At 45.0% G+C, this 15,402-nt stretch overlaps 2 protein-coding genes across 2 annotated transcripts; both read left to right on the top strand.

The window, feature by feature from the left end:
• LOC110437231 lies at window positions 248–604 on the top strand. The gene has a single exon (XM_021465608.1). It carries the CDS (start codon window positions 248–250, stop codon window positions 602–604), a length of 357 nt encoding a protein of 118 aa, XP_021321283.1.
• Window positions 8,395–8,979, top strand: LOC110437230. Its single transcript, XM_021465607.1, has one exon. It carries the CDS (start codon window positions 8,395–8,397, stop codon window positions 8,977–8,979), a length of 585 nt encoding a protein of 194 aa, XP_021321282.1.

The following is a 15,402-nucleotide window of genomic DNA, read 5'->3' as shown; positions in this document are numbered from 1 at the left end:
CTTCGATGGGTCTCTCATGAAGACAGGGGCTGGGGCAAGCCTGCTATTCATCTCACCCCTCGGCATCCACATGACGTACGTCATCAAAATACATTTCACCACATCCAACAATGTTGCAGAATACGAGGCCCTTGTCAACGGACTAAGGATCGCCATCGAGCTAGGGGTCCGATGCCTCGACGTTCGAGGTGACTCTCAGCTAGTCATCTACCAAGTCATGAAAGCTTCGAGCTGCCATGACCCAAAAATGGAGGCCTACTGCAAGGAGGTATGCAAGCTTGAGGACAAGTTCCACAGCCTCGAGCTCATTCATGTCGCACGGCGATACAATGAAGCGGCCGATGAGCTTGCCAAGATTGCGTCCACTCAAGGCACTGTTCCACCAGATGCATTTTCAAGGGACTTGCTCGAGCCATCTATCGACCTAGGCGCGGGGGCAAGCTCCAAAACTCCCACTCCCGAGCCCGCCGACGCGATCGAGGCCCTGCTGACGGCGGTAGAAGTAATGGAGGTTGAGCAAACCTCTCAACACCCCGGTCAACCATTCGACTGGCGCACGCCCTTCCTCGACTGCCTGATCCGGTGTGAATTGCCAGAAGATTGAGCTGAGGCCCATCGTATCGCTCGACGAGCCAAATCATATGTAATCTATGGCAAGAGTAAAGAACTGTATCGACGAAGCCCAACCGGGATCTTGCAGCGCTTGTCACACCCCAAAATTTCCTACTTTGGGATGTGACTTAGAAAACACTAAACATAAAGCTAAATAGTTTATGATTTTATAAAATATTCCGACTTTAGTTATGTTGTCGATATTTTAGGTAGTGGAAAAATGTGAGTTTCTAAAATTTTTGCAATTTAACTTAGTGGTTTGTTGCACTCATGCCATTGCACAGTGTTTATGCTTGAAAAATGAATTTATTTGTTTTCAAATACGCTAAGGGTTTGATCCCAGTCTCATCTTTCCAAACATCTTGTCCAAATCCATAAATCTATGTTAGATGACCAGTCATCATTTCTTTTGTTCCTCACATAATTCTATCATCATTTTTTAGAGTCATATCAGTCACATGTTTCTTATCCATTCTAATTCCATTTTGGGTCAAGCTCATGTCAACCGATCTCCATCGCATAACCTTCCCACGCAGCCCAAATTTCTCATCTGTATCACCAATCGACCAAACCAAATCATTGCTGCACATTCTCTCATCTCATGTTCAAATCCATAATCTTAGCCCACTTAAAAACTAGCCTCGTACCTTCTTTTCTTGCTATCAGATCAAGTCAAGAGTGTTTTGTTTTGCTTTCGACAAAGCCCAAATCAGCTCAACAGCTCATCTCTTCGCCTCTATTTTGATGCTACCTTCTGGTTGACCCTACCCTTCTCTTTCATGTGAAGTATCTTCACTCTCCCATCTCTGGTTGGCCTTTCACATTTTTCCTATTGGTGCCAACACTTTATCCATTGGATCACCTTTCTTACATACCTCTCATCAATCTCTCTCATTTCTCCCTCCTAAATGCATGAGTAAACACACACAAAAATTTGTTAGGCACCAATGACATGGCAGCCATCTCCTGCTGCCCACACCCACCACCTCTCGTGCAAAAATATAGGCACCTATTCTTTTCTCCATAATTTACTAGACTCACCTATGCTCCTTTACTCTATCACTCAATTGCATGCATACAGCAACAATGTCTCCTTTATGTGAATATGCAGCCCTCTCTTATGGTGTCGCTCTCTCTCTTTTCTCTCATGCAAAACAGCAGCATTAGTTCTCCTCTTAATCCCTTGGCAAACCTCCTTTGCATGCCCTCCTCAATTCGAATCAGTAAAGGGGAGATATAATCCATTGTCTCCCATTTCTGCATGCATACATGCACCTGTCTTCTCTCCTGCCTCTCTCCATCACGCACACAAATATAGGGACAACACCTCCTTGGTTGACATCCTCTCTTATGCTGCCGCCTAATCTTCCTTCATGCAATGACTATATCTGTAGTAATTCCCTCCTCTAAATTGCCCCATGTCATTTACATACCTCTCTAATTACAGGATTGATGAAGAAACAACCATCCCTCCTCTCTTTCTCATGCACATACACAGCAGCACCTCAGCATTTTCCTCTCTCTCTCATGCAAGGATTTTCACACATAATTCCCCTTCATGAAATCTCCATCCAATTGCCTCCTCTATTCATTTGCATGCATGCACTTAATAGCAGTCATACATCCTTCTCCTTTTTCTCTCGCGCAGCAGCCATCTCCTCTCTCTGCCCATGCAAAATAACAGCAGCTCTCACTCTTAACTCTCTTTACAAGCTCCTTTTTATTCTCCTTTACAACTCCCTAATTGCAAGAGTGAAAGCTGATAGAACAGCCCCTCCCTCCTTGCCTTCTTTTTATTTACATGCAGTATCAACACCTCTTTTCTCCTATGCGACATTCCCTTTCCTCTCATGCAAAGCAAAAGCAATCTGTTTCTTTCTTCTTTATTTCCCATGGTAATACTTTTTATTCATCTCTTGGCAGCACCTTTACTCTATCTTTTCAATGGCACATGCATGCACATAACATCCAGCCAGCTCTCCTCTCTTTTCTCACGCATAAACCAGCAGCATTCCTCTCTTTAATCCTCTTTTGATACCTCCACTATATTTCTCTTCAAGTGCATGCATCCATGCAGCAACACACAGCTATAAAACCCCTCATCTCCTCCCCTCCTCATCCCTCACGCACACAAGAGAAGGACACTCACCTCTTCCTCTTCCACCATCAGATGGCTGCCTCCTCCTTTTCTCTCCTTCCCCTCATGCCATCACCAGAGAAGAAGCACTCCATCTTCTCTTTTCCATTCCCATGGCTGCTCCCACCATATTCCCTTCCTCTCCCTCTTCTATTTCTGTATGGGAGCACCAGCAGATGGAAACCTCCTCATCTTCTCTCCTTCCTCCATCTCACATGGACGCCCCCTCCACATCTCCTACCTCCGTCTGTTGTTGCTCCACCAAAACGGAGTCCCGATGATGCCCAGATCGGTTTTTGCTACAGCAGTAATCTTGGAATCCATGGACACCGACATTTTTCCATGGTAAGCTACATACACTCCCCTGCAGCTCTCCCTACATGGCACCTTTTGTCACTTACATCTCCCTCTTGATCTCCTTCACACACTGCAGATCATCTCCGAAGAGAATTTCTGCCACATCGTTGTACTATTGCCCTTGCTGCAATGTTGTCACCATCGGCTGCTGATGCCCCTCACCAAATGGCAAGGTCACCTCTTACTATTCTTTTTCTGAACTTGCTGCTCTTGCACATCTCATCGATATCCTTCATCTTTCATGTGGCGTAGATGGACACCAAAGAAGAAGTGGTGCTATCTCGTTGATCATTGTCACCGTCATCATCATTGTCGATGATGGCTGCCATCACTGTCATCTCCACCTGTTCCTAAACCCAATGTGAGAACTTCCTTCATCTGTTCATATTATTTCCTAGTCCCTTACAGAGAAAAGTGTGTCTATATTCTGTTTTGGTCGAATTCCGGCAAAGTTTTCCTACAAACATGTTGCTTTCCTTTTTGGACAGCGGTGCTGCAATGAGTTACTGTTTGTGTTCCTAGTGATCCAGCCCTCCATTCATCAAACCCTTTGATCATGATATAGCTCTTGATTTTATACACACCTCCACAAATCTGTTTGGTCATAGGAGCCATGGTGCCGGAGTTATTGATATCGTTGTGCTTGCTGCTCCTGCATCTATGCAGCAGCACCCTTGCCGATTGTCATGCTGTAACACCCTAAAAATTTCATTTTTCCAAATAGGGCAATTTGATTTAATTAATTGTTTATGAGCACTCAGAAATAGTAAGACATGAATTTTTATTGAATTAAAATTCACTATAAGGCCTAGACACATGCTTGTGCATTCATGCTGCTGCATAAATTTTATTGAGTGGTGTTCTTTTACTTTTAAATTGTTTTAAAAATGCTTTTCAAAAGATTTGAGCAAAATATGAATTTAGAAAATTAAAAAGGATTTCCTCTCCCCCTCCCTGTCTCGGGCTCGGCCCATTTCTCTCTCCCCCCGCGGCCTGCCTGCCCCTTTCCCCTTTCTCTCTGTGCGGCCCACTTCGCGGCCCAGCGCCAGCACGGCCGAGCGGCCCGCGTCCGCGCGCCCCCCCTTTCGCCGCAGCCGCTGACAGGTTGACCCCACGCCCCCGTATCATTGCCATGTGGGGCCCAGTGGACAGACTCGTCTTCCACCTTGAGTCCGAGCCGGACACGACCGAGCACAATCAAATCACGCGCGATTCGCGCTAGCTATCCCGATTCCGCCCGACTCTAGCCCTTTAAATACTCGCCTGCTGCCCCGCAACTCCCTATCTCCACCCAAGCACCAGCCGCCGCGTCCAAGCTCGCCAAATCGCCGCTGAGATTTAAGCCGAAGCCAATCCGCCGCCGCAGCGCCTTCAAGTCCCCGTGAGCAGTTGGCCAAGCTTCGGAATCGTCTTGCGAAGTCGCCGAAACTCTCCTTTCCCGATTTCGTGCTTTCGGTGTCTCGCTAACCCTCGCCGGATTTCTCTCCAGGGTCGCCGTCCACCGTTCGCCGTCGGGAGCTTTAGCCGGCCACTCCTTGTCCCGCTTCTTGCCTGAAGCGAGCTCGCGTCAAGCTTCTAAGCGTCTCGGTATGTTTGGTTTGTTCTCTACCATTCTCTAGCACCGCATCGGCCAACTCCGGCCATGATCGGCCATGGCGCCGCCGCGGGTTGCCACCTCCGGCCGGCCGGCGTTAACCACCCCCCCGATCTAATCTGGCCCGTTAATCCGCGATCCAACGGCCGATATCGAAGGATACCCCTTCGGCCGCGAAATTTGTAGAAAATCCCCTGAAGTTTTTAACGTATAAACCCGCAGTCCTTTGCATTTTCTTCGAATGCGTTTTCCAAACTCGAAAGCGTATTTTCGTCTGCGTGGGTCAAAAGTCGTTTTCTCGAATTTACAGTTTTGCCATTGATCCTATTTTACTCATAAAAACTCCGTTTTAACTCCGATTTGATCCGTTCAAGTTGCGTTAGATTAGTTTTCGCGTAATCTATAGATTAGTGCTACTGTATTACAAGTTTTCAACTTTTAAAATCTGAGTTTAGATTTAATCTATTATTTTATCAAAGGCAATCTTATTTAGATCATAACTTCTTCGTTTTAGATCCGATTTTTGTGAACTTTACGTCTATGTGATCGTAGAGCGATGTAGATTCGTTTTATAAACTTTTTGTCTTTATTTATTACTGTTGGTGTACTGTTCTAATAATAGGCTTGTTTGCTTTGTATGATTGTCCTTGGATGATTGCTGTTGATGTGGTGGTTACGTATAGACGGTGAGCAGTTCGTGGGTGATCAAGAGTACTACTACGAGCAGGATCAGCAGGACCAGTGTGATCAAGGCAAGTATAGCATGGGATCATCCTTGTTTCCTAATAACTTTAATCACTTAATTCATATTGCATGTGTCTCCTTGATAAGGATTTCCTAGTATTGATCTTATACCTTGTCACCTATGGGTATGCATTGGGTAGCTTATGCTAGTGCTCCACTAAACCATGATCTTGTAATTTGACTAAAGGATTATGCAATAAACATTAAAAGATGACTTTTTAGCAGCTTTGGATAAGAGGGCTGGAGCATTGGGCTATCTTATGGTGCTTTAGTTTCTCTCCATAAGGACTTATCTGTATCTGACCATCCGGGACATACAGTACAACTGTGAGGGCTACATGGCTCTGGCTTTAGCTCAGTATGAGGACCTTTTCTAGCTTGTTAGTGGTTACCCTTGTGGCGCAAGTGGGGGATAGCAGACCATGGATTCCTGCTGGTGAGTCACACAGACTGACTAACGAAACCTAGCGGCCCTAACTTGTTAGACGAACCGTTGAAAGGCTTCATAGTGAACCCTGCCGGTCTTCCTTGGGAGTGGGCTAAGGGGCTGATCACCTCGGGCGAAAGGGTAAATCACGACTCACAGTGAAAGTGTACAACCTCTGCAGAGTGTAAAACTGATATAGCAGCCGTGCTCATGGTCACGAGCGGCCTTGGACCAATACAGAATAAATGAACACTAATGGCAATTCATTAATGTTATTATTGTTAATATGTTGTTTATGCTATTCTTTATTCACTTTACCTGATCATGAGTTTATTATGGGTCTTGACAACTTGATGTTACTCATATGCTAAAATTGTGACAACTAAAAGCTACATGCAGTTGAACCAGTGTCTAACCTTTGAGCCTCATGAACCCCCTGTTATACTTGTTAAGTACGAGGTGTACTTACACTTGTTTATTTTCTTTATTTGGATAAAAAACCCGGATGGGTAATAGATGGCATGGGTAATGACTACTACCAGTACTTCCCTGAGGATTTCTAGTCTTGTGGTCAACCAGTTGACGTGCCTGTGTGATGGAGCTTCCATGCAAGAGTTATCTTTTATTTTCTGCTATATTTGTGTAAAGACTCTGAGTTATATCGTTATGTAATAAACACTTGTGATGATACTCCCTATAATTTGTCGGCTTATGTGTGATTGATCTCTGGGCACACATAAGGTTTTGCATTCAATTTTATCCTTAAAATTGGGTGTGACAAATTGGTATCAGAGCCGTGTTGACTGCAGGACGCAAGCCTAGATAAAAATGGTCGTTTAGTTGTCTTATCTTCTCTATATTCATGCTTACCATCTTACTCTTGTTATTTACTAAAATTTTTATGCTTCTACCATATCACTCTATTATGAAATTATTGCTTTTAATCTAACTTCTCTCCGGTCTATTCTATAGATGGTTCATGCCAACAAGACCGCTCGTATCTCCACTGGAGGGTACCACCCACCTCGTTATCAATACGAACCTATGGAGCCACAAGAGGAGAGTTCACCGGAACATCAGGAGACCCCATCACCTTCAGATCAAGCATTTGAGCTAGAGCTATCGCAAGTGGAGTCTGAACCAGAGGAGGAGCCCCAGGAGGTCATACTAATTTCTGATGATGAAGAAGAAGGTGCTCCCGGAGGAGGTCAACCCCCATCACCGCCGCAAGATGGACCTGCTGAAGATGATGAGTCCCCTCCCATAGGGTGGACTAGAAAGGTGTACCACAAGGCTTCGTGCAACGCTCCGTCACATCACCGGCTGGTGGGAATGTTGGAGAATTACTTCCCTGACTGGGATGTAGTAGTGGAGTATTCATGCATTGAGTACACGCATCCCCTGGAGAACACCTACTGGAAGTCCAAGGTGCTGATCTTTCTCAAGGATGTAGAGAAAGATGCATACTTGAAGGACAGGGGCTACCGTCATGATGGACATAGAGCTACTATGGAAGAGAGCATGGAGGAAGCAACCTTCACAGCATGTTTGTTCCTCCGTGAGCAACGTTTCGGTAACATGCGGTGGGATATACACCGTTATCTACCCCGCCTAGACCCGGAACAAGGATGGGGAATGCTGGAGCCAACAGATTTGGACCCAGTCTCCCGAGTGATGGTATACTTTGCTCATGAGATGGTGGAAAAGCATCTGAAATTTCAAGACATGGTGATAGCACAAGAAAAGGCTCTCAAGAGGTGCTACAAGATGATTGACGACCATCGTGAGAGGGAAGGACAGCCCAAGATCTATGGGAAGCTTGACTATGAACCACGTCCTTAGTGTTGGAAGTCCCTAGTTTGTAATAAGCCGCTAGAAGCGCAAGTGAGTCGAGTCAAGTTAGTGTGGTGTGCTTTTTGTTATGCTTAGTTGCTTGTTATTATGTTTATGAGTGAGTTGGATCTTTGTAATGAGTGCTGGGACATTGTAGGCATGTCTACAAGTTCCATAGTTTAGGTTATTAAGGATTAAGGTTTAATGAATAAATAGTTGGGTTGATATATCTGTCTTTCCTGTTTCGTTTCTTTGAACCTATCTGTCTTAATAATTTTACCCAAAAAAATCAGTTTGACCAAAAATTATGAAAATTTTATGAGAGTAACTAGACTTAAGCATCTTCCCTATGCCGCTGGAATCACCTTTTTATCTGATCTGGGCCGAGAGATATGAATGTTGAAAACAGAGGTTCCTGTGCAGTTTGAGTTCTGAGACAGTTTCGAATAAAGACAGTTTATGGCTAATTTAATTACCGAATCTGAAATTGTGCTCTAAATAAAAGTTGTAGACAATTTCTTAATCTTTCCAACCATAAAAGTTTTGCCTCTGTTGGACTTTTATATCTCAAGTTATGATCGTTTTACTGAACTGCTGGCACTGGACTCACTCAGAAAGTTTTCAGAATTGCAAACTTGTACTTGAAAGTCTATAATTTGGGAGATTCTAAAATTTTGCATGTTATGACAGATGCTGCCAAGAGGTAGAGGACGTGGAAGGGGTGTTCCACTCAACCCACCTGCCACCATCGAACAGCTAGCAGTCCAGACGCAGCTTATGGAAGCCCTGGTGAACAACCAACAGAATCATCCAATCGGAGGGGCACCTCCACGTGATAAGCGGGGTGAATTTTTGAAAGGTCATCCCCCTGTGTTCACACATGCCACTGATCCACTGGAGGCAGATGACTGGCTTCGTGCAGTGGAGAAGCAACTCAACATAGCACAGTGTGATGATAGGCAGAAGGTGTTGTTCGCATCTGGACAACTTCAGGGAGAAGCTCAGACATGGTGGGAGTCGTTTGAGTATGGACGACCTCCCAATGCACCTGTTATCACATGGCTGGAGTTCAAGGAGAACTTTGGGTCTTACCACATACCAGAAGGGTTAATAGAACTGAAGGCAGAGGAGTTCCGAAATTTGAAGCAGGGATCTATGACAGTTCCAGAGTACCGGGACAAGTTTGCTCAGTTGTCGCGCTATGCTCCCAGTGAGGTGGCTAATGATGCTGATAAACAGCGCCTCTTTTTGAAGGGATTGTATGATGGGCTCTAACTCCAGCTGATGTCCAATGAATACCCCAACTATCAGACACTTGTGAACCGTGCTATCGTAGTGGATAACAAGCGTAAGGAGATGGATGCTAAAAGGAAGAGGATGCAGGGACAGGCCTCTGGAAGTAATACTCGTCCACGCACCAACCAGCAGCAAGGTTCTCAGCAAAGGTACCAGGGACCACCTTCACAGTGGAATCATGGTCAGTACACCCAGCGCAATCAGTTCCAGCAGCGCCCGCAGAACCAGCAGAATCAGCAACAGGGCAACCAGCAGACGTCACGCCAGGGTACGCCTAGCTACACTCCAATGAAGACTAGTGCCCCTAACACCCCCAACAAGTGTTTCCGCTGCGGTAAAGAGGGTCGCCTGTCATATCACTGCCCTGAAAAGCAAAATCAGCAGACCCCCCAGAAGCAGAATAGCCACCAGAAGTCAGCTCCTAATACTGGAAGGGTGAACCATATGTCCTCTAAGACAGCACAGCAGGAAGCAGAGGTTATGCTCGGTACATTCGAAGTCAACTCTATCCCTGCATCTATTCTTTTTGATTCTGGAGCTTCGCATACTTTCATATCACAAGCATTTGTTAGAATACATAGCTTACCCTTATGTGCCATGAAGAATCCCATATTAGTAAATTCACCGGGGGGAAGTATGCAAGCTGCTTATAGTTGCCTCCCACTTACTTTAACTCTAAGGGGGGTAGAGTTCAAGATATGCCCGATTGTGTTGAGAGCATCCGGTATAGATGTGATTCTGGGAATGGATTGGATGAAACAACAAGATGGTTCAATTCAGTGTAAAGGAAAGGCAGTTGCACTAACAACACCAAAAGGGGACAGGATCTGTGTGGAAGTTGCAGTTCAGCCTCAGCCAACAGCTACAGTGAACCAGCTTGATAACAGTGTCAATCAGGAGGACTTGGTTGTTGATGAGTCCCAGACGTGTTCCCCGATGATTTGCCAGGTATGCCACCTGACCGTGACATTGAGTTTATTATTGAATTATTACCTGGCACTGCACCTATAGCTAAACGTCCATATAGAATGGGGGTTAAAGAATTAGAAGAACTTAAGAAACAAATAAAGGAGTTGCAGGAAAAAGGTTTCATTCGTCCTAGCTCTTCACCTTGGGGGCACCAGTGATTTTTGTCGATAAGAAAGATGGTACACAGAGGATGTGTGTAGACTACCGGTCACTCAATGAGGTCACAATCAAGAATAAATATCCATTGCCTAGAATTGATGATTTGTTTGATCAGTTGAGAGGTGCTTGTGTGTTTTCCAAGATTGATCTTCGTTCTGGGTACCATCAGCTGAAGATTCGTGCCACTGATATACTAAAGACAACATTTACGACCCAGTATGGTTTGTATGAGTACACAGTGATGTCTTTCGGTCTGACCAATGCTCCTGCTTACTTTATGTACCTGATGAATAAGGTGTTCATGGAATTTCTTGATAAGTTTGTGGTGGTGTTTATTGACGACATATTGGTATTCTCTAAGACTGAGCGAGAGCATGCTGAGCATCTGAGGTTAGTCTTGCAGAAACTTCAGGAACACAAGCTATATGCCAAGCGGAGTAAGTGCGAGTTTTGGTTGAAAGAAGTTTCCTTTCTAGGCCATGTTGTCTCTAATGGAGGAATAGCTGTGGATCCAAGCAAGGTGAAGGACGTGCTCGATTGGAAACCACCTACCGATGTGAGTGGAATCCGCAGTTTCTTGGGATTAGCTGATTATTACCGAAGGTTTATTGAGGGATTCTCTAAGCTTGCCAAACCGATGACAGCCCTACTTGAGAAAAATGCCAAGTTTGTGTGGTCTGATAAGTGTCAAGAAAATTTCAAGGAGTTGAAGAAGAGGTTGACTACAGCTCCAGTGTTAGTACTGCCAGATCTAAGCAAGAATTTCTCCATATATTGTGATGCCTCCCATCTAGGACTTGGGTGTGTTCTTATGCAAGAAGGAAGAGTAGTGGCATATGCATCCCGACAGTTGAGGAAGCATGAGTTGAATTATCCTACTCATGACTTGGAGTTAGCCGCAGTGGTTCATGCCTTGAAGATCTGGAGGCACTATCTTATCGGTCATAAGAGTGACATATACACGGACCATAAGAGTTTGAAGTATATATTCACATAGTAAGATCTGAATTTGAGGCAACGTCGGTGGTTAGAGCTGATCAAGGACTATGATTTGGAAGTACACTACCACCCTAGGAAAGCAAATGTGGTTGCAGACGCCCTAAGCAGGAAGAGCTATGCCAACGAGGTGCAAATAGCCTCTATGGCTGAAGAGTTGAGTGCTGAAATTTCACATCTGAATTTGGGTTTTGTTGTTAATGCAGTTGAGTTAGTAATAGAATCTACCTTGGAGCAAGAAATATGAAAGGGTCAGTTGCAGGATGAAAAGCTGAAGGAGATAGCTGAAAACATAGTGATCGGAAAGGCACCAGGATTCCGGATGGATGATAATGGGACGCTATGGATTGGGAAAAGGCTATGTGTGCCTGAGGATCGGTCTATTAGAGAGGCAATTCTGCGAGAGGCACACGAATCCGCTTATTCTATACACCCTGGCAGCACTAAGATGTACCTAGACCTAAAAGAGAAGTATTGGTGGTATGGCTTGAAACGAGATGTTGCTGAGTATGTCGCTTTATGTGATACTTGCCAGAGAGTCAAAGTAGAACATCAGAGACCGGCAGGACTGTTGCAACCAATGAAGATCCCTAAGTGGAAGTGGGAGGAAGTTGGTATGGACTTCATAGTGGGATTACCCCGCACTCAGAAAGGTTATGACTCTATATGGGTAATAGTAGATCGGTTAACAAATGTCGCTCACTTTATCCCGGTCAAGACCAAATACAGTGGACCAAAATTGGCTGAGTTGTACATGGAAAGAATAGTGTGCTTGCATGGGGTCCCCAAAAAGAACGTTTCTGATCGAGGTACCCAGTTTACGTCTCACTTTTGGCAGAAAGTGCATGAGTCTCTGGGGACTAAGCTGAATTTTAGTACAGCATACCATCCTCAGACCGATGGGCAGACTGAGAGGACTAATCAAATTTTGGAAGATATGCTGAGGGCATGTGCTTTGCAGTATGGAACGAGTTGGGATAAGAGTTTGCCATATGCAGAGTTTTCATACAACAACAGCTACCAGAAAAGTCTCTAGATGGCACCATTTGAAGCCTTGTATGGACGGAAGTGTAGAACCCTGTTGTTTTGGAATCAAGCGGGACAAACACAAGTGTTTGGACCAGATGTGTTACGGGATGCAGAACAACAAATGCGAATAATTAGAGAGAACTTGAGAGCAGCACAGTCCCGACAAAAGAGTTATGCTGATACACGAAGAAGAGAGTTGGCTTTTGAAATAGGAGACTATGTGTATTTGAAGGTGTCTCCCATGCAAAGTCTGAGAAGGTTTAACATGAAAGAGAAGTTAGCACCAAGGTATATTGGGCCTTTCAAAGTGTTGGAAAGACGAGGTGAAGTAGCATACCAGTTGGAATTGCCTCAAAGTTTAAAAGGAGTGCATGATGTCTTCCACGTGTCACAGCTTAAGAAGTGCTTGTGGGTGCCAGAAGAACAGATACCGATAGAGGAATTAACCGTTAAAGAGGATCTTACTTACGAAGAGTATCCGGTCTGAATTTTGGAAACAGCAGAAAGAGTCACTAGGAGTCGGGTCATCAGAATGTGCAGAGTACAGTGGAATAGATATACCGAGGAAGAGGCTACCTGGGAAAGGGAAGAAGATTTAAGAAAATCATATCCTCAGTTGTTTGAGTAAGCACCAACCGAATCTTGAGGACGAGATTCATTTTAAGGGGGTAGAATTGTAACACCCTAAAAATTTCATTTTTCCAAATAGGGCAATTTTATTTAATTAATTGTTTGTGAGCACTGAAATAGTAAGACATGAATTTTTATTGAATTAAAATTCACTATAAGGCCTAGACACATGCTTGTGCATTCATGCTGCTGCATAAATTTTATTGAGTGGTGTTCTTTTACTTTTAAATGGTTTTAAAAATCCTTTTCAAAAGATTTGAGCAAAATATGAATTTAGAAAATTGAAAAGGATTTCCTCTCCCCCTCCTTGTCTCGGTCTCGGCCAATTTCTCTCTCCCCCCGCGGCCTGCCTGCCCCTTTCCCCTTTCTCTCTGCGCGGCCCACTTCGCGGCCTAGCGCCAGCACGGCCGAACGGCCCGCGTCCGCGCCCCCCCCTTTCGCCGCAGCCGCTGACAGGCCGACCCCGTGCCCCCGTATCACTGCCATGTGGGACCCAGTGGACAGACTCGTCTTCCACCTTGAGTCCGAGCCGGACACGACCGAGCGCAACCAAATCGCGCGTGATTCGTGCTAGATATCCCGATTCCGCCTGACTCTAGCCCTTTAAATACTCGCCCGCTACCCCGCAACTCCCTGTCTCCACCTGAGCACCAGCCGCCGCGTCCAAGCTCGCCAAATCGCCGCCGAGATTTAGGCCGAAGCCAATCCACCGCCGCAGCGCCTTCAAGTCCCCGTGACAGTTGGCCGAGCTTCGGAATCGTCTTGCGAAGTCGCCGAAACTCTCCTTTCCCAATTTTGTGCTTTCGGTGCCTCGCTAACCCTCGCCGGATTTCTCTCCAGGGTCGCCGTCCGCCATTCGCCGTCGGGAGCTTTAGCCGGCCACTCCTTGTCCCGCTTGTTGCCTCAAGCGAGCTCGCGTCAAGCTTCTAAGTGTCTCGGTATGTTTGGTTTCTTCTCTACCGTACTCTAGCACCGCATCGGCCAACTCCGGCCATGATCGGCCATGGCGCCGCCGCAGGTTGCCACCTCCGGCCGGCCGGCGTTAACCACCCCCCCCCCGATCTAATCTGGCCCGTTAATGCGCGATCCAACGGCCGATATCGAAGGATACCCCTTCGGCCGCCAAATTTGCAGAAAACCCCCCGAAGTTTTTAATGTATAAACCCGCGGTCCTTTGCGTTTTCTTCGAATGCGTTTTCCAAACTCGAAAGCGTATTTTCGTCTGCGCGGGTCAAAAGTCGTTTTCTCGAATTTACAGTTTTTCCATTGATTATATTTTAATCGTAAAAACTCCGTTTTAACTCCGATTTGATCCATTCAAGTTGCGTTAGATTCATTTTCGCATAATCTATAGATTAGTGCTACTGTATTACAAGTTTTCAACTTTTAAAATCTGAGTTTAGATTTAATCTATTATTTTATCAAAGGCAATCTTATATAGATCATAACTTCTTCGTCTATCAAAGGCAATTTTATCAACGTCTTTGTGATCGTAGAGCGATGTAGATTCGTTTATAAACTTTTTATCTTTATTTATTACTGTTGGTGTACTATTCTAATAATAGGCTTGTTTGCTTTGTATGATTGTCCTTGGATGATTGCTATTGATGTGGTGGTTACGTATAGACGGTGAGCAGTTTGTGGGTGATCAAGAGTACTACTACGAGCAGGATCAGCAGGACCAGTGTGATCAAGGCAAGTATAGCATGGGATCATCCTTGTTTCCTAATAACTTTAATCACTTAATTCATATTGCATGTGTCTCCTTGATAAAGATTTCCTAGTATTGATCTTATACCTTGTCACCTATGGGTATGCATTGGGTAGCTTATGCTAGTGCTCCACTAAACCATGATCTTGTATTTTGACTAAAGGATTATGCAATAAACATTAAAAGATGACTTTTTAGCAACTTTGGATAAGAGGGCTGGAGCATTGGGCTATCTTATGGTGCTCTAGTTTCTCTCCATAAGGACTTATCTGTATCTGACCATCCGGGACATACAGTACAACTGTGAGGGCTACATGGCTCTGGCTTTAGCTCAGTATGAGGACCTTTTCTAGCTTGTTAGTGGTTACCCTTGTGGCGCAAGTGGGGAATAGCAGACCGTGGATTCGTGTGGGTGAGTCACACGGACTGACTAACGAAACCTAGCGGCCCTAACATGTTAGACGAACCTTTGAAAGACTTCATAGTGAACCCTGCCGGTCTTCCTTGGGAGTGGGCTAAGGGGCTGATCACCTCGGGCGAAAGGGTAAATCACGACTCACAGTGAAAGTGTACAACCTCTGCAGAGTGTAAAACTTATATATCAGCCGTGCTCACGGTCACGACCACCGCTGTCTACCACTGGGTTTGCTCAACCGGTGTGCAAATCGTCATCATCGTGCATCCCTTTTATGTAACATTTCATTTGTGCAGCCACTAGTCATAATATGTTACATGTATCCTCTTCACAAATCCATAGTCATCAACAAATCATCTATAGATCCTTGTGCTCCATGTTCATCATGTTTACTCTAGTCCTATCATTTATCGAACCTTCTAGTCTCTTTCTGATATATCTTTTAATCATGACTTTTATGTTAGTTATTTTTGCACCCAATGATCATAGTTGC

This window comes from Sorghum bicolor, chromosome 7 (assembly GCF_000003195.3).
Source record: "Sorghum bicolor cultivar BTx623 chromosome 7, Sorghum_bicolor_NCBIv3, whole genome shotgun sequence".
In the NCBI taxonomy this organism is placed as follows: Eukaryota; Viridiplantae; Streptophyta; class Magnoliopsida; order Poales; family Poaceae; genus Sorghum; species Sorghum bicolor.
Note: the sequence above shows the minus strand (reverse complement) of the source record. Positions and strands in the feature narration are given on the sequence as shown.